Source organism: Vulpes vulpes, chromosome X (genome assembly GCF_048418805.1).
Source record: "Vulpes vulpes isolate BD-2025 chromosome X, VulVul3, whole genome shotgun sequence".
NCBI classification, from domain to species: domain Eukaryota; kingdom Metazoa; phylum Chordata; class Mammalia; order Carnivora; family Canidae; genus Vulpes; species Vulpes vulpes.
The window spans coordinates 73810201-73830581 of NC_132796.1; the positions used below are offsets into that span (position 1 = coordinate 73810201).

Below are 20381 nucleotides of genomic sequence, written 5' to 3' on the forward strand. Positions count from 1 at the left end.
CAGGACAAGACCTGTGGACAGGAAAAGCTACGGCCCTGGGCCTGTGAGGGGTGGTTGATAATAAACCTGGGAGTTGGGAGGGGTTTGAGGATAGCGTACTGTGTAAGGAATTTTGGAAGCAAGGTTTCCAGGACGTTGAAGGGGCTAGCTATTGTTGGGAAAAGGAAACTTATCAGCATCTAATAAAACCTGAGTCATTAGACCCTTCAGATATATATCAGTGGGCCATGTGCTTGGAGGATGTTTGCCAACATGTATCTTGGTGGTTTAGAGATAAAGGGAAATTTCTAAAGGAATTTTTATGTGTTAAAGTAGACTTACAGGATCCTGGAGGTCAGGCTAAGATTGCCTTTTGCCCTTAGCAAAGTATTAACATTGTAGAGGAATGTCCCTTTGCCCATTTCAAGAACTTGTCAATATGCTGCCCGCCCCCCCCCCCCCCCCCCGCCCCAGGGCTCCTGCTTTGTCCTCAGCTAGTCCTCTGTTCCCCCATCAATTTCACTTGTATATAGAATTTAAGAAACAAAAAAGATGAACTTAGGGGAAGGGAAGGAAAAATAAAATAAGAATAGAGAGGGAGGCAAATCAGAAGAGACTCTTAACTATTGGAAACAAACAGAGTTGCTAGAGGGGAGGTGGAAGGGGGGATGGGGTAAATGAGTGATGGGCATTAAGGAAGGCACTTGATATAATGGGCACTGGGTGTCATATGCAACTTATGAATCCATAAATTCTACCCCCAAAATTAATAATACACTATATGTTAACTAAATTGAATACAAATAAAAAATTTTTTTAAAGATTTTATTTATTTATTCATGAGAGACCCAGATAGAGAGGCAGAAACATAGGCAGAGAGAGGAGAAGGCTTCCTACAGGGAAGGGATCTATCCTAGGACCCCGGAGCCAAAGGCAGATGCTCAATCACTGAGCCACCCAGATGACCTGAATTTAAATAAAAAATTTTAAAAACACTCTATTTTCCTTACTTACTTTTCATACACAGTTGTTTCCTTTCACCCTTAATATTTCTAGTAGTTTTAATTTACATATATTGATTAGCATTCTTAATCCTTAGAAATTATAATTTCTCTTTTTAGTAATTTTTAAAATATTTTTACTTATTTGAAAGAGCAAGAGAGAGAGCACGAGCAGGAGGAGGGTTAGAGAGAGAGGCAGAGTACCCACTGAGCAGGGAGCCTGATGTGGGGCTCAATCCCAGGACCCATAGATCATAACCTGAGTGCAAAGCATATGCTTAACCAACTGAGCTAGCTAAGTGCCCCAGAAACAGTAATTTCTAATAAAAATTAAGAAGCAATTGTAGACTGCTTATTACACTAACACTGTAATGGATTGGGAAGTTTATAAATATATTTCATAATTTCTAGACATGTATTCTTCCTCATAGTAAATTTTTCAATATGATTATGATTACAGTAATGATACAGAAGAGGGAGAAACATTTTCCAATTAATTCTGTGAGACTAGTAGCACTCTGATATCAAAACAAGACTAGATATAATAAGAAAACTACAGACCAATACCTTTCATAAATTAGATGTAAAATCTTCAACAAATTACTAGCAAACTGAATCTAGCAATATATAAAAATTATTATACCCAATGACCAAGTGGAATTTATCCCAGAAATGTAAATTTAGTATAATGCACAAAAGTCAATACAAGTCACCATATTAACAGAATGAAAGCCAAAAACCACAAGATCATCTCAATAGATGCAGAAAAAATATTTGACAAAATCCAGCACCCTGTCATGTTAAAAATATTTAACAAACTAGGAATACAAAAGAACTTCAACTTCATAAAGGACATCTAACAAAAACATGCTGCTTACATCGCACTTAAGGGAGAAAGACTAAAAATGTTCCTTATAAGAACAGAAACGATGAGGATGTCCTCTCTTGCCATTTCTACAGATTGTACTACAAATTATAGCCAGGGCAATTAGTCAAGAAAAAGAAATAAAAAAGCATCCAGGGGCAGCCCGGGTGGCTCAGTGGTTTAGCGCTGCCTTCCGCCTCGGGCATGATCCTGGAGACCCAGAATCGAGTGGAGACCCACGTCAGGCTCCCTGCATGGAGCTTGCTTCTCCCTCTGCCTCTCTCTCTCTCTGTCTCTCATGAATAAATAAATAAAAACTTTATTAAAAAAAAGGCATCCAGTTAGGAAATAAGTAAAAGGATCCCTATTTGAAGAGAATAATTAGAAAAACCCCAAATGTCTAACATAATCATATATAGCAAATCCTAAGGAATCCATTAAAAAAACTATTAGAATGAATATATTAGAGGAACACTGTGGCAGGATACAATATCAATATATAAAAGTCAATTGCATCTCTTTACATTAGAAATTAACAATCTGAAAGTGAATTTGAGAAAATAATTCCATTTACAGTGGCATCAAAAACAAAACAAAACATTGTTAGGAATGTATCTAACAAAAGAAATGCCAGACTTACAAACTGAAAACACAAAATGTTGTTAAAAGAAAATAAAGAACTGTGCCTGGGTGGCTCAGTCAGTTAAGTGTCCAACTCGATTTGGCTCAGGTCATGATCTCAGGGTGTGGGAGAGGGGTGGTGGGCACGGGGGTCACGCTCAACAGGGAATCTGCCCAGGATTGTCTCAGGCTCTCTCACTCTCAAATAAATAAATCTTTTAAAAACTAAAAAAATAAAGAAGACCTAAATGAAGGGAAATCCCATGTTCAAGGACTGAAAGACAGTATTGTTTAGACGGCAATATTCTCTAATTTATCTACGGGTTCAGTGCAATCTATCATAATCCCATCTGGCTTCTATGTAGAAAATGACAAAATAATTCCAAATTCATGGGATCCAGAACAGACAAAATAACCTAAGAAAAAATAACATTGGCTAGCTCACACTTCCTAATTTCAAAACTTATGACAAAATAACAGTAATTAAGATGGTGTGGTACTGCAATGAGGTACTACAGATATGTAGATCAATGAAAAAGAACCAAGAGCCTAAGAATAAGCCCTCATACTGAAGGTCAATTGGTTTTTTTTAAAAGATTTTATTTATTTATTTATTTATTTATTTGATAGAGAGAACAAGTTGGGGAGGGGAGGAGAGGGGAGAGAGAGGGAAAAGCAGGTCAATTAGTGTTTGACAAATATGCCAAATAATTGAAAGGGAAAGAATAGTTTGAAACTAAAGTGGTGGGACAATTGGATAGCCACATGCCACAGATTTAATTTAGACCACTACATCACAGATATACAAAAATTCGCTCAATCTGGGTCATAAATATTTATACGAGAGCTAAAATGATAAAACTCTTAAAATAACATAGGAGGAAATCTTCATGACCTTGGGTTTCATAATGTTTGTAGTATGTGTGACAAAAGATGGGATATATTAGACATTATCAAAATAAAAGAGTTTTGTGCTTGGGATGCCTGGGTGACTTAGTGGTTGCATCTGCCTTCAGCTCAGGTCATGATCCTGGCGTCTGGAATCGAGTCCCACATTGGGCTCCTTGTGGGGAGCCTGCTTCTCCCTCTGCCTATGTCTCTGCCTTTCTCTCTGTGTGTCTCTCATGAATAAATAAATAAAATCTTAAAAAAAAAAAGTTTTGTGCTTCCAATAATACCATTAAGACAGTGAAAAGACAACCCAAAGAATGGGAAAGAGTACTTGCAAATCATATATTTGATAAAGAACTAATTTCCAGAATATATAAAGAACTCTGGAAATTCAACCATAAGAAGACAAATGACACAATTTAAAAACGGGCAAATTATTTGAATAGACATTTCTCCAAAGATATATAGATAACTAATAGGTACATTAAAAAAAAGCTCAATATCATTAATCATTAGGGAAATGCAAATCAAAACCAAAAGGAGATTACAATTCATTTACAACATGATGGCAAAATGAAAAGTTTTGGCAAGGATGATGAGAAACTGGATCCCTTAAACACTGCTGATGGGAATGTAAAATGCTGCACCCAATTTAGAAAACAGATTGGTAATACTTCAAAATGTTAAATATGGACTTATCATATGACCCAGCAATTCTAGTTCTTGGTATATACCCCAGAAAAATAAAAATATATGGTTACATAAAACATGAACACAACTGTTCATAGCAGCATTGTTTATAACAGCCAAGAGGAAAATTAGAAAAACCGCAAATGTCTATCAATTGATGAGTGGATTAAATATATGGTATATCATATAATAGAATATATTTGACAATAAAAGGAAGAAGTACTAATACATGCTACCACATGGATAAACCCTGAAAACAATATGTTAGTGAAAGAAGTCAGTCACAAAAAGCCCTGTATTGTATTATTCAATTTCTAAGAAATTGCCATATCAGCAAATCTGTAGAGATAGAAAGTAGATTAGTGGTTGCTTGGGGCTGGCAGTAGGGTAGTGAAAGAAAATGATCGGTGATGAATACCAGGTTTCTTTTAGGAATAATAAAAATGTTCTTTTTAAAGATTTTATTTATTTATTTGACAGAGAGAGTGCAAGAGCACAAGCAGGGGAGCAGCAGAGGGAGAGAGAGAGCAGCAGGCTCCCCACTGAGCAGAGGGCCCAAGGATGCAGAGCTGTAAGGCTCTATCCCATCATGACCTGAGCTGAAGGCAGATACTTAACCAACTGAGCCACTCAGGTGCCCTGAGAAAATAAATACATTGTAAAATTAGATCAGATGATGGTTGCTAACCCTATGCATACACTGAAAACCACTGATTTGCACACTTTACATGAGTGAATTATATAGCATATAAACTATATCTCAAGCACACTGTTAATGAGAAATGATTATACAATAAAAATAACAATGTACTGTGTACTCATATGTAGAAGTAAAAATAAGACAATAGAGAAAAGGATGAGGGGGGAATACATGGTTGTAAACTTCTTCCATTATCCATGAAGTCATATAATATTATTTGAAGGTATATTTTGTGTTAATATAAAATAAATAAACACTGCAAACTCCAGAGCCATGGCTCAGGTATTTTATCTGGGGGGAGAAGCAGGCTGTCTAACAGAGAACTTTAAATCTCTTCCCAAAAGAGATGACTTCATTTGCAACAGTGTGTGGAGATCAAGCCTAAAGCTGACTCACAGGCCCCTAGATATCTTCAGAATGGGGCTGGTCACCAGAAAGACCAAACAAATTATTAAAAGGTTGGAATGTTCAGTCCTACCTCCCCACTTCCTTGGGAGAGAGGCTAGAGATTGAATTCAATTACCAATGACCAATGATTTATTCAATCATGCCTACATAATGAAATATCCACAAACTTCCCTAAATGACAGGGTCTGGGGAGCTTCCAGGTTGGTGAACACATCAATGTGCTGGGAAATGGTGTACTTGGAGAGGGCATGGAAATCCTGCACCACTCCCTACCCCCCAATACCTCGTCCTCTCTTTCTCTTCCCTTTAGCTGTTTCAGAGTTGTACCCTTTAAAATAAACCAGTACCAGCAACTAAAGCACTTTCTTGAGATCCGTGAGTTGTTCTAGTAAGTACTGAAACTGAAGAGGGGTTCATGGGAATCTACAAATTTGTAGTTGGCGGGGCAGAAGTGTGGGTAGCCTGGGCACCCTATTTATGGCTAGTGTCTAAGTGGGGGCATTCTTACAAAATTGAGCCCTTAACCTATGAGGTCTGTGCTTAATGGTGACTTAGTGCGAGAACTGGATTGAATTGTAGGAAAGTCAGTTGGTGTTGAAGAATCACAGAATCCGTTAGTGTTGAAAAACACATTGCCTTTGGTGTCAGAAGTAGTGCCAGGTAACACCACATATGGTGAAAAGCAATTGAGAGGACATGGTAGATTCATCGGAGATAGAGACTAAACTGTAGGTCAGCTCATTTACCAGAGAAAACCTGTGAAAGAGAGAGCTAGGAGAAGACCTGGAAGCAGAACTAATCTCAGTCTGTAGAACAATTTATGCCTCAGGGCATTGTTGAAAACAATAGAGCAATCAGCACACAATTAGTGGTGCTTGACAGGTTTGTGTGGTCAGGGAAATAGACAAAGAGAGCCCTGTGAAAACCACTGTCATCCCACGGTGACTGTAGCATACCTTAAACTATGCCCACTAAGGAACAATGTTAGAGGTTTCACACTGTGTGGACACAGGCATTATTTGTTTAGCTACTAGCTGAATTATCTAAGATAAGTTATCTAAAATAATCCAGCTAGCCACTAAACAAACATAAAAATAACAACAACAACAAAAAAGCCCCAAATGGGGAGGAGGAGGAGCCGATATCCAGAGCTGCTACAAAATATTATCTAAAATGTCCAGTTTCCAACAAAATATTATGAGATCTACAAAGAAACAGGAAAGTATGACCCATATATCAGAAAAAAATTAGGCAACAGAAACTGCCTGTAAGAGTGACCAGATATCATATATATTTTTTTTAATTCAGATATCATATTTTAAAAGACTTTAAAGTAGCCACTAAGGGGCGCCTGGTTGGCTCAGTGGTGGGGTATCTGCCTTTGGCTCAGGTGTGATCCCAGGGTCCTGGGATGAGTCTCGCATTGGGCTCCCCATCAGGAGCCTGCTTCTTCCTCTGTCTTTGCCTCTCTCTCTCTGTCTGAATAAATAAATAAATGAATAAATAAATAAAATATTTAAAAAATAAAGCAGCCACTATAAATGTGATTCCAGATTGAAGAAAGGAAGATATGACAATGTGTAATCAAATATAGAATATCAATAAAAAATTATTTTTTAAATAAGTACAAGTGGAAATTCAGGAGTTAAAATATACAATGACTGAAGTGAAAAATTCAACAGTATATTTGAACTGGAAGAGTAAATAGTGACTTTGAAGATAGACTGATAGAGATTAAGCAATCTGAACAACAGACAGAAAAGGGCTGAAGAAAAATATACAAAGCCTCAGAGAAATGTGACATACAATTAAGTGCTATATTGGCTAAGAAAATGACTCCCAATGGTAACTCAAATCCCTAGGAACCAAGTGAAGAGATCCAGAAATTATATATAAGGTTAACACAAAAAAAGTTATAAATATATACTTGCTTTCTTTTCTTCTTTGTGAGTCTTTAAAATATATAAAATTACACAAAGTAATAATTATAACAGTGTATTGTTGGGTTTACAAGATGTATAGGTGTATTATACATAACAATAAAATCAGTGGAATAGAGTTACATGGAAGTAATATTTCCGGATCTCACTAGAATTAAATTAGTATAAATCTGAAGCTGATTTTGATAATTTGATATGTATATGGTAAGCACAACAGTAAACACTAAAGACAACATATATATATATATATATATATATATATATAAATCATTAATAAAACTAAAATGCAACATTAGAAAGCATTCACTTAATGGAAAAGAAGAATAAAGGGACAAAAAGGTATGTGACATATAGATAACAAAAAGTAAAATTGCAGATGTAAATTCAACTATTTAACTGATAATGAAGTATGATTGAACTATCAAAAAAAAAAAAAAGGCAGCGTTGTCAGATTGAATATAAAAAACCCAAAACCTAATAATATGCTATTTACAGGAGGCACATTTTAAATTAAAAAATACAAATAGATTGAAAGTAAAAGGATAAAAATGATATACAAACAGCAACCACAAGTAAGCTAGAGTAGCTATAGCAATAATCAGACAAAATAGACTTTAGAACAAAAAAAATTTTATAGAGAGATGTATAATAATAATAAAAGGATCAATATATTAGAAAGCTATAATAGCTATAAATATATATGCACTTAATACATCAAAATACATGAAGAAAAACTGACAAAAATGAAGGGAGAAATAGACAATTCAATGATAAAAATTGGAAACTTTCAATTTTTATTTTATTTTTTTAAAGATTTTATTTATTTATTTGACAGAGAAAGAGAGTACAAGCAGGGGGAGTGGTAGGGAGGGGGAGAAGCAGCCTCCCCATGGAGCTGGGAGCTTGATGCAGGACACCATCCCAGGACCCCAGAAACATGACCTGAGCAGAAGGCAGATGCTTAACCCATTGAGTCACCCATTCACCTTTCAACTTTTAATAATGGATAAAACAATTAGGCAGAAGATCAACAAGAAAATAGAAGACTTGGGGCTCATGGCTGGCTAAGGTGATAGAGCATAAGACTCTTGATCTCAGGGTCATGAGGTCAAAGTCACATTGAGGGCAGAGATTACTTTTTAAGAAAGAAAATAGAAGACTTAAAAAAAAGACTTTATTTATTTGACAGAGAGAGACACACACAATGAGTGCACAAGCAGGGGGAGCTAACCACTGATCAGGGAGCCTGATGCAGGGCCTGGGATCATGACCTGAGCCAAAGGCTCAACTGACTGAGCCACCCAGCTGCCCTGAAAATAGAAGACTTGAACAACATTATAAACCAACTAGAACTAATCACCATCTATAGAATACCCCACCCACTAGTAAGAGGATATATATTCTTCTCAAGTGCACATGGAACAACATACTCCAGAATAGACCATATGCTAGGCAACAAAACAAACCACCATAAATTTGAAAGATTAGAAATAATACTAAATATGTTTTCTGCTAATACAGAATAAAAGTAGAAACAAAAACAGAATGAAATTTAGGAAAATCACAAATATGTGGAAATTAAACAACTACTCCTAAATAACCAATGTGTCAAAGAAGAAATCAAAAGGGAAATTACAAAATATATTGAGATGAATGCAACTGAAGATACAATATGCCAAAACTTATGGGATGCCTCCAAAGCATGCTTAGATGAACACTTATTGCTGTAAATACCTATTAAAAAAAGAAAACGGTGTCTGGGTGGCTCAGTTAGTTAAGCATCTGACTTCAGCTCAGGTCACAATCTCAGAGTCCTAGGATCAAGCGCCACATCAGGATCCATGCTCAGTGGAAAGTCTGCTTGTCCCTCTGTCCCTCACCCACTCATGTGCATGCACTCTCTCTCTCACTCACTCACTCTCTCTTTCTCAAATAAATAAATAAAATCTTAAAGAAAAAGAAATATCGGGCAGCCCGGGTGGCTCAGTGGTTTAGTGCCGCCTTCACACTGATCACTCCAGTGTGATCCTGGAGACCCAGGATCCAGTCCCACGCCGGGCTTCCTGCATGGAGCTTGCTTCTTCCTCTGCCTGTGTGTGTCTCTGCCTCTCTCTCTCTCTCTCTCTCTCTCTCTCTCTCTCTCTCTCTGGGTCTCTCATGAATACATAAATAAAATATTAAAAAAAAAGAAAAAGAAATATCTTGGGCTCCTGATCTTTAAGTGTCTGCCTTTGGTGCAGGTCATAATCCAAGGTTCCTGAGATCAAGTCTTGCATTGGGCTTCCTGCTCTGTTGGGAGCCTGCTTCTCCCTCTTCCTGTGCCTGCCACTCCCCCCACTTGTGCTCTCTCTCTCCGTCAAATAAATAAAATATTTTAAAAGAAGAGAACCAGGACACCTGGGTGGCTCAGCAGTTGAGTGCCTGCCTTTGGCTCAGGGTGTGATTTCGGATTCCTGGGTTCAAGTCACACATCGGGCTCCTTGCATGGAGCCTGCTTCTTCCTTGCCTGTGTTTCTGCCTCTTTCTCTGTGTGTCTCTCATGAATAAATAAATAAAATCTTTAAAAAAATAAAAAAAATTAAGAGAACCATCATAAATCAATAACCTAACCTTCTACCTTAAACACTCTGAAAAAGAGCAAACTAAACCTAAAGCAAATAGAAGGAAAACATTAAAACTATAGTGAATAGAAGGAGGACATTAAAAAAAACTAGAGAGATAATGAAACAAAGAATAGAAAAAAAAATAGAGAAAATCAATAGAACCAAAAACTGATTCTCTATAAATATCAACAAAATCGACAAACCTTTAGAATAATTACTCAGGGGAAAAAAGAAAGAAAGAAAACTCAAATTACTAGAGTCAGAAATGAAAGAGAGGACATTACTATTGACTTTATAGAAATAAAAGGACTATGAAGGAATACTATGAATAACTGTATGCCAATACATTAATTTAGATGACATGGACAAATTCTTAGAAAGACACAAACTACCAAAACGCACTCCAAATGAAATAGCAAATATGAACACACCTATAATAAGAGAACTAATTAGTAAACAAAAAGCTACTGATATGGAAAAGACTAGTTCCAGAATTCACTGGTGAATTCTAACAAACATATAAAGACAAAAATGAGTACCACTGCTTCACAAACTTTTCCAAAAAATAGAAGTGAATACCTCCCCACTTATTCTATGAGGCCACTATTATCCTGTTACCAAAACCATACAAAGATATTCCGTGATGCATTGGAACAAGTAAATGGTGAGCACGTCAATTCTATGACTGCTAATTGCCAAGAGAGGCTATCCTTTTGGTTCATTCAGAACTTACTTCCAACACAGAATACATTCTAAGAAACACAAATGACTAAGAAACCCAATCACAATTATTCATATTCCCCAAATGAATGAGAACATACACTGTTTGTCCTTCTCCGACTGACTTATTTCACTCAGCATAATACCCTCCAGTTCCATCCACGTTGAAGCAAATGGTGGGTATTTGTCGTTTCTAATCGCTGAGTAATATTCCATCTCATTCATTTGGGGAATATGAATAATAGTGAAAGGGAATATAAAGGAAGGGAGAAGAAATGTTGGGAAATATCAGGAAGGGAGACAGAACATAAAGACTCCTAACTCGGGGAAACGAACTAGGGGTGGTGGAGGGGGAGGAGGGTGGGTGTTGGAGGGGAATGGGTGACGGGCACTGAGGTGGACACTTGACGGGATGAGCACTGGGTGTTTTTCTGTATGTTGGTAAATTGAACACCAATAAAAATTAATTAAAAAAAAAAAAAAAAGAAACCCAATCACATTCATTTTTGCATGTGTAACTTCTCTGTTATCTGCCAACCACTTCTATTGAAAATGATAACAAAGAAGGAAAGGGAGGGGCATCTGTTTTGTTCAGTCAGAAGAGCCTGCAACTCTTGATCTCACGGTTGTGAGTTCAAGCCCCATGTTGGTTGTACAGAGTACATAAATTTAAAAAAATATTTAAAACAGAAAAGCAACCCAGAGCTCCTTCTCCCTTCAGTCCTTTCAGAGAATGTGCATACATGCATGCATCAAGAAAAGAAATAAAAAGTTTAGTTTCGTGCATTTCCATTATTCTGGTAAGAAGCAAATACATATGCATGTACAAACTATAAAAGATGAATTGTGCTATTTTGGTGATTCTGTATATGAGTGAAATGCTCTTGTGCTTGCATTTAAAACTGGCATTAGGGCAGCCCAAGTGGCTCAGTGGTTTGGCGCTACCTTTGGCCCAGAGTGTGATCCTGGAGACCAGGATCGAGCCCCGCGTCACGCTCCCCCTGCATGGAGCCTGCTTCTCTCTCTGCCTGTGTCTCTGTGCCTGTCTCTCTCTCTCCTCTCATGAATAAATAAAATCTTTTAAAAAAACTGACATTAAAGAATACAATGATGAACTATAGAATTCTTTAAAAAAAAAAAGACTTCATTTATATATTCGTGAGAGACACACACAGAGAGGCAGAGACACAGGCAGAGAGAGAAGCAGGCTCCATGCAGGGAACCTGATGCAGGACTCAATCCCAGGACTCCGGGATCATGCCCTGAGCCAAAGGCAGACACTCAACCACTGAGCCACCTAGGCATCCCCAAAATTGTATATAATAAATACAAAGCACCATGTCAAGGTCAATATCCATGGTCATAAATCCTATTGACAGCATGTAGCCTTGATATGATGTGATGAAATCGTACTTTCTCTCTGTGATGTTCCTCCCCCAAACCCATAATCCCAGTGTAACCAAGAGAAAACCATTAGCCAAATCCCATTAGATATTGTAAATAGCATCAAAATCAGAGAAAGTCTGAGAAACTGTTATAGCCAAGGGGAGCCCAAGGAGATATGACAGCTAAAAGTAATGTGACATTCTGGATGGGGCCCAGAAGTAGAAAAAGGGCATTAGGTAAAAAACAAAGGAAATTTTAATAAAGTATAAACTTCAACTAATGATAATATGTCAATATTGGTTCATTAGTTATAACAAATGTACCGTATTAATGTAAGGTGCTATTGGGTGTGAATATATTGGAATTTTCTATATCTTCTTAATTTCTCTGCAAATCTAAAATTGTTCTAAAAAGTGAAATCTATTGAAAATAAAGGAAAAGTCAAAAGAGAGACCACAGGAGAAAGAAAAGCCTTATATTTTAGTCCCTTTAAAGGTACTTTTTCCCTTGCTCTTTGAATAAGGGCCTCACAAATTATGTAGCCTACCGTGCCTCCACCCCAATCTCTGTCATCCAGACCTCAGACTGGGGTTGTCCTGGGCCCTTCTGAGAGTCCTGGAGGCCAAGAGTAAGGCTGTGAGTGTATATGTTGGGGCCCAGCAGGGAAGGCCAGCATAGGACAAGTTCTGGGCTCTGACCTTGTCTGGCTTCCAGGAAAAGCAACAGCACACCCACAATCTGAAGAGGTCCCCACTGCTCCTCCTCACCAAGGTAGGCAGCATTGAACTCCTAGCATCCTGGAGCTGGAAGGGACATCCTGCATTGTTGTACCATAACTCCTTCCTCCACCTTTTAAGGAGAAGAAGGACATGAACACAGGCCTGAAGAGGGGTAGAAGTCTCCTAGGCCTCCAGAGCCCTCCAGCAAGTGACAGCCTGGGTCCTGCCCAGCCCAGGGCCCGGTACTGCCTCCCTCTGGCCCAAGTTGGACCTGCTTTCCCAGTCTCTGAGTGTTTCCCAGCATCTTGGGTTGCTACCCTACCTTTCCTCAGAGCCCCTTCCTTGTTTCTCTGAGCATAAGCAGAGAAGGGGGGAGGAGATAGAGAGAGAGAGAGAGAGAGAGAGAGATGAGAGGGACGGAGATAGAGAGTGAGAGAGAGATGAGAGAGAGAGAGAGAGAGAGAGACAGAGAAGCCCCAGTTAGGATGAGGCCAGAAGCAGAAAAGAGAAGGCTCTTGTCATTGCACTTCCCACTTGGTTATTTCCCCTGGGGCAAGAGTAGGGGAGAGCCTGAGAGCTACAGGCTAGAAGGGGCCTGCTGCAGTCCACAGCAGCTAGTCTTGAGACCAAAATACTGCTGTGGGTGTCATTAGGAAAGAATGCAGAGGCGAGGGGGAACCTCTGAGCTGGAGAGGGCATTACTCCTCAACTCCATGCAGACAGGCCCTGCAAAGTGAAACCAGACCTCCATGGAATCTGTGCTGTAGAGAGGCTCTGAGGGAGGGGGGCTGTGTTTCTGCCACAGAAGTGCAGCCTCACCAGAGAACAGGAATCCCAGAAACTCACCCTTGGCTTCCTCAGATCCCCCAGAGAAAGGCCATGCCCCTGGAGACTGCTGTCATGGCAGCAGCTGCCAGGGGCTGACTGCCCTCCCCCTTGCCTGCATGGCTGCCCTGCCTGCTTTCTGATACCTTCAGCTCCTGCTACACAAAAAGGCCTGTACTGTCCACCCTGGCTACATGTAAATGCGCCTGAAGCCCACTGACCAGGCGCAGTTTTACAAGGTGTTTAAAGGTTCCATCTCTTACATCATACTGCCAGGATTTCAGTCCTATCTTGGCAACTACCATCTGCGTTTCCATCGGAATAATTTGTAATCTCCCAGAGTATTTATTATCTCACCTTTAAAATGGCATTTCTTGGACTTAACTCCTTTCTAGCAGTTGTGAGCCAAGCAACATGTCCTCATAGGACCCTATGTCAGCAGTATCAAATCAAATCCATAAGAAGGGTTATTTCATAGCACCCACCCCAACCACACACAAAGAGCAGACCACATTCCTTTGGAACAAATGGTTGCCACCATGGCAGAACCACCTTCACTCTATTTCCTATTGAGTGCCCTTCTTCTCAAGGGAACCAAAATCAGTTACTGTCAGACAGAGACTTAGAGCCAATGCAGACACTGTCTTCATTCTTCCTTCCGTTCCTCATTCTAGTTCTCTATACCTCCCTTGTCTGACCCCCATGTTTACCAAATCCTCAACAAGGTTTAATTTATACCAGTTGGGGAGCTTTCAGGGGCAACTGTGTCTTCTATCAGCAGCACTAGAAAGTAATCCCACCTACAAAGTCACACTGAGAGAGGAAAGATGGCTGGCAGGGACACTCCTGGCTGCCAAACCCAACAGAGGAAAGTAATTTTTTCATTTGTAGTTAGATCTCCTTGCTGAATTTATCATCCTATTCAGTACTAATGGCATACTTTAAATTAATATTTTGTAGCTAATGTACTGAATGATAAAATTTAGATTCAAAGAATTAGAGAGTGAATCTAATAGACAACATTTAACCCAGAAAAACAGAAGTTTCTATATTTGGGATAAAATTAAAATCATTTACATATATACACCCTTATGTATTTTTGCAGCATCATTTACAATAGCCAAACTATGGAAGCAGCCCAAGTGTCCATCAATAGATTAATGGATATAGAAGACATGGTGTGTGTGTGTGTGTGTGTATTATTCAGCCATAAAAAAAAATTAGTTCTTGCCATTTGCAACATGGATGGAACTAGAGAGTATTATGCTAAGTGAAACAAGCCAGTCAGAGAAAGACAAATATCATATGATTTAATTCATATGTAGAACTTAAGAAACAAATGAACAAAGAAAAAAACATAAACCAAAAAACACACTCTTAAACACACTCTTCTTATAGAGAATAAACAAGGGGAAGTGGGTGAAGGGATGGTTGAAATAGGTGAAAGAGATTAAGAGTATATTTATCTTGATGAGCACTGAGTAATAGAATTGTTGAATCACTATGTTGTACAGCTGAAAGTAATTTTACACTGAATGTTTACTAAATTAGTCTTTTTTTTAAATTAAAGTCTTTTAAATTAAAATGATTTATATAAGTTTATTAACAGGGATGTGTGGAACAGATTTGGGGGTGTCAGGTGATTGCAATTAAAGTGGATTCAACCATGTGATATGGCATCCACAAAATCTATGATCTTAGGATGCATCTACAGATGTATAATGGCTATCCTAGAATTAAGGTGTGATAAGACCATTCCATTCTACACTAGGCAGAACAGTCAGTATTTTCAGAGGCATTTACAAATTCAGGAACACGTAGGATGGTGAGAGACTGTGATAAAGTATACCATATCAGAAAGAACTGAAATAACTGGGGAGGTTAAAGCCTAAATAAGAAAATCTTGGTGAGAACATAATTGCTTAAGGATTAAATGAGACAGCATATTGAAAATGCTTAGCACAATAGCTGGCATAAGTGCTCAATCAACGTTAATTTTTTAAAAAATTAAAAAACAATAATTAGTATTATTAGCATTAAGTCATACTAGCATTATTATTATTACTATTTCTATTATTATAGTTAATGCTTATAGAGTGCTTTTTATGTACTGGCACCTTTCCAAGTCCTTTTCATATAGACTCATTTACTCATTTTACCAATCGCATGAGGTAGGTACTATCATGTATCCAATTTTGCAGAAGAGGAAATTAAGTCACAGAAAGTTCTAGTAGATTGCCCAGTGTGTCTCACAGCTGGAAAGGGGAAAGAACTAGAATATTAACTCTGGCAGTGTCAGACTATCAAGGATAAAGGGCACTTTTGTTACTTTATTTTTGTTTCATACTACTCCAGAGGGCAGAACCAATACCAATATATGTAAACTACTGGGAGGCAGGTATCAGCTCAATAAAAGGAAAAAACTACTTTGGGAACACCTGGGTGGCTCAGTGGTTGAGAATATGCCTTTGGCTCAGGTTGTAAGCCTGGGGTCCTGGGATCAAGTCCCCCATCAAGCTCCTCGTGGGGAGCCTGCTTCTCCCTCTGCGTATGTCTCTGCCTCTCTTTGCCTCTCATGATCACATGATCACGCTGTGAACTGAAGGCAGACGCTCAACCACTGAGCTACCCAGGCGTTCCTAAAAAATACATTAAAAATTTAAAAAGAAAAAACTACTCTGAATGATTAAAACTGAATGAAATTTCAATGTTGTCTTTTAAGGTAGTGAGTTCTCCATCACAGGATGTAAGGGGGGAAAAGGATAGAAATGAAGAAACGAATAAAATGGGGGTCCTCTCTTGGAAAGAAACTATACAAATGATGAAGCCAACCTTTGGTAAAAAGAATAAAGACGGTATAGTGAAACTTGGATTTTAAAAGACACACTGAAAAACTGAAATGTAAAACAGTTAAGGAAAAGATACAAAAGTGAACTAATATTTGTCTTGCTGCTATCTCAACACAAAGTAAATTAGATGTTGGAGAAAAGTGACAGAAAGCTCTTAAAAGAGGAAAATTCCCATATGAATTTCTGTTTGGAAACTTACTAGACAGCCTGGGTTTGAAAAAAAAAAGATCCCATAATCCTTACAGATCTGATAGCCACTAACCCTAAAAGTATAAAATACAGAGAGGAGAGGTATAGTCTGCTCTCTGGAAGAAAAGACACCTGCATGAGAAAGTAGCATCCAGGCTGATATGAGTAGAGAAGATGCAGGCATGAGGTTGAAGATAATAAAACACCATTAGATCCAAACATACATACTTGTAATGACAATTGAGTATATTAATATGATTTTAATCCTGTTACTCAGTGTGTGGTCAACAGAATTAATGCATAGTTGGATATGAATATCTTCTGTACTGAATCTTTTGGGTACAGCAGTCCCAGGATCCAGGTATTTGCTGATTTAATGAATTAAGATACACTTTCTTAACCAGCAACACCAAGAGGTGGCTGGTTAAGTAAGAATTTAGAGTACCAGAAAAATCTCTTTATTATGAATAACTACTGAAGAGCATATATATATATATATATATACACACAGAATACACATATGTATACATATATATGCTATATATGTGTGCATGTGTGTATACACACACACACATAATAATGTATATAGAGGTGCCTGGCTGCCTCAGTCAGTGGAGCATGTGACACTTGACCTTGAGATCATGAGTTCAAGCCCCATATGTGGTGCAGAGTTTACTTAATTTTTTAGAAAAATAGTGTGTGTATATATATATATACACATATATAATAATGCCACACTCTCCACAAAAAATGCTTCCATTACAGATAAGTTTTTAAATTATTTGTACTTAGATGGACAAATGTATAATTTGACTTACGAAAATCATGTTTTTAATTTACATACTTCACAAGCAAAGTTCTAGAACTGAATACTAATTTAGACTGGAGCCTCTATCTGTGATGCAAGTTTGGGGGGGGCTCAAAAAAATCCTTAAAGTTGGGCAGCCCCGGTGGCTCAGCAGTTTAGCGCCGCCTTCAGCCCAGGGCCTGATCCTGGAGACTCAGGATCCAGTCCCATGTCAGAGTCCTTTCATGGAGCCTACTTCTCCCTCTACCTGGGTCTCTGCCTCTCTCATTAATAAACTGGAGAGTATTATGCTGAGTGAAATAAATAAAATCTTTTTAAAAAATCCTTAAAGTCATGGCAAAGTGAAAGCATATCATCCATAAAAGTGACAAGAGATGTAAATCATGTTCATAGAGCTTACATGGACATGATGGAGTTAGGGATGTGGATTAAAGCTGGGAAAGGTGGAATTCATTAGGGGAAAATAGTCAAATTTCAGTGCAGGATCTGGACTACAGGGGAAATACTGGACCTTGGTGGCTGACAACGGGAGAATATGGAATAAGGGAGAGAGGTGATATCAGAGTAAGCGGCAGAGAAGAAAAGGCAGTAACTCCCAAGACTGGATGCTGTCTCTGGTAACCAGGAAAAAGCAAATATAAACAAAGAGGTGAGTGACGATGCCTGATGTGTTATGAGCTAGGAAAATACTGGCAAGGCTGCAGCACGGCCGCCGGCGGTCAAAGTGGTAACTGGGGATCTGAGCTCGGCGGTGACGCGAGGCCCTCACGTGACCAGGAGCCTATGTCTGCCCAAGTCCCTCTCTCCTGGTCCTTTTTGCCTGTCCAGACACCGTCTGCCTACTGCCCTTTGATTGAGGGGAAAAGCAGAAGGAAGTAAGTCCCCTTGGTCTTCTGAAATCGGTATGTGTCGGTGCTGCCCAGTAACCTCTGGGATCGGGATGGCAGAGAGTACCAGGCCTTTCCCTATATCCAGCCCCGCCCCGCCGCGCCCACATTTCGGTGCAGAAAATGGTGGTCTTGGGGTGAGGTGGAGAGATGAGTGGGGGGGCCCTGGGAGACACAGATATCTAGAAACAGTTTCTAAGTAATCTTTGGCTTTCACTTGCCGCTTGGAAAAGAAATGACGAGCACTGCGGGGTGGTGGGGCTCGGAGGACGAAGCTTAAGGTGGAGCATGGGGGAGGGGAAACAGAGGGGGCTGGCGTGGGAGCGGCGGCTAGTGGCCGGAAAGGGACGGTGTGTCAGTCAGTCCTTCCCTCCTCCCCACTCCCCGCCCCCTACCCTGTCTTGGCGTCTGTCTGCAGGTCTGCAGGTCACAGGGGCGCGCCTCGAGAAGAGGGCGCCTAGAAAAAACCGCCAGGAGAGGTCCAGGTCGGGGAAGGGCTGGGCAGTGACCTGGGATGGGGTGTGTGGGAGGACGCTGAAGGGAACCGAGTCGGCAGCACCGCCCGCGCGCCCCGCCCCTGCCACTGCGGGAGAGGCCTGTGGCAAGGCCTGCTGGGAAAATGGTGGGCTTTCGGAAAGGAGGGGCGAGGGAGGCTGGGGGCTAGGGAGGCTGAGGGCAGGGTGGGACGCAGCGGGGTCTCCAGGGCCGGAGAGCCCCTCGACCAGCGTAGGGTGGGGGAACCTGGGCCTCGACTCGGGAAAAGGCAGGTATGAGAACCCGGGGCTGGGGTTTTGATGCAGCCGCCAAGTGTGTTGACTCGACTCTGCCTTCCTTGTCTTCTATGAATAACTGTAGATAAAGACCATCCTCAACATGGAAAAACCCTGCAAAGAAAATGAACAGCCACAGAGCGCACCCAAGACTGATGAGGAGCGACCTCCTGTGGAGCTCTCTCCTGAAAAGCAGTCTCCGGAGGAACCGTCTTCCGAGGAGCAGTCGTCGGAGGAGGAGTTCTTTCCTGAGGAGCTCCTTCCCGAGCTCCTTCCCGAGCTGCTCGTGTCCGAAGAGCGCCCTCCTCAGGAGCGCCTTTCTAGAAGGGACCTTTTTGAGGAGCGCCCTCCCATGGAGCAGCCTCCTTGTGGAGTGGGAAAACATAAGCTAGAAGAAGGAAGCTTTAAAGAGAGGCTGGCTCGCTCTCGCCCGCAATTTAGAGGGGACATACATGGCAGAAATTTAAGCAATGAGGAGATGATAAAGGTAGCAGAGGAGATGGAAGAAATGAAAAGAGTACGGAACAAACTGATGGTCATGCATTGGAAGGCAAGACGGAACCGTCCTTATCCTATTTAATGTGTTCAGCTTTAATTCTGTTTTGCCTGATACAAGTATTGCCACCTGAACGTTGCATTTTCTCGTATACCTTTCCCCATCTCATTTTTAACTTTTCGTGTGTCTTTAGTTTAGGTATTTCACTTGTAACTGGCATAAAATTGGGTTTTCCCCACCCACAAGCTGCAAGTCTCCCTTTTTCAATCATGAGTCTCACCCATTTGCATGAAAAGATGTACATTATATATTGTGAAGTGAAAAAAACAATTTTCAAAAAGTATATGTTGCATCTCATTTTTGTAAAAAAATGTATATTTATATATTAATATGCAAAGAAAAAGTATATACTTAAATGGCTTAACAGTGGCTATCTATGCGGTAATAGGTGTTTTGGTTTGTTTTTTCATTTTTGCTTCATCAGAACTAATTTTTAAAGACAAACATGTTACTTTCATTGCAAAAAATATAATGGGAAAAACAAAAACCTGTCAATCAGCTTATAAAGACAATGTGGCACTTAATAAATACTTGTCAGAACTTTAAAGAAAAGTAAATCTCATGTTTGTTTGTTTTTAAGTAGGCTCCATGCCCAGGATGGAACCCAATGGGAGCTTGAACTCAAGACCCTGAAATCAAGATCTAAGCTAAGATCCAGAGCTACATGCTTAATGCATGCCCTAATTCCATGATTCTTTTAAATCTCATGCAGAGAAACAAACTTGGTACTTATATTTAATAGTCACTCTTTTCCCGTTTAAAGAGGAATAATGTTTGACTTAAAAGCTGCTGTGGAGCCTAATAAAGTGAAGATCCTAGAGCTGCCTTGTTTCCCCCACTTGTACACATAGGACTCACAACCCCTATAGATACCTTTCAAATACAGGGGTTAGAACCCAAAGGAGGTTTCACTTAAACTCACAAATAATTGCTGTGAGATTCCAGGTGACTGCCACATTCTATTTCTATCCTGC

At 39.6% G+C, this 20381-nt stretch overlaps 1 protein-coding gene and 1 long non-coding RNA gene across 6 annotated transcripts in view; one reads left to right on the plus strand and one right to left on the minus strand.

Moving 5' to 3' along the window:
- LOC140596224 (uncharacterized) overlaps positions 1-18571 on the minus strand; it is a 91116-nt gene extending 72545 nt beyond the window's left edge. Inside the window, exon 1 of the long non-coding RNA XR_011998260.1 lies at positions 18477-18571. This is a non-coding gene — a long non-coding RNA (uncharacterized lncRNA). The remainder of the gene's footprint in view (positions 1-18476) is intronic.
- TCEAL1 (transcription elongation factor A like 1) lies at positions 17696-19959 on the plus strand. Of its 5 annotated transcripts, none has more exons than XM_072744336.1 (2): positions 17696-17843; positions 18937-19959. In XM_072744336.1, exon 2 carries the CDS (start codon positions 18955-18957, stop codon positions 19429-19431), a length of 477 nt encoding a protein of 158 aa, XP_072600437.1. In that variant the 5' UTR covers positions 17696-17843; positions 18937-18954; the 3' UTR covers positions 19432-19959. The 5 variants fall into 5 exon arrangements, with proteins under 5 accessions (XP_072600437.1, XP_025843900.1, XP_025843901.1 ...); XM_025988115.2 differs by lacking the exon at positions 17696-17843 and adding an exon at positions 17895-18096; XM_025988116.2 differs by lacking the exon at positions 17696-17843 and adding an exon at positions 17926-18069.
- The last annotated feature ends 422 nt before the right edge of the window (positions 19960-20381 follow it).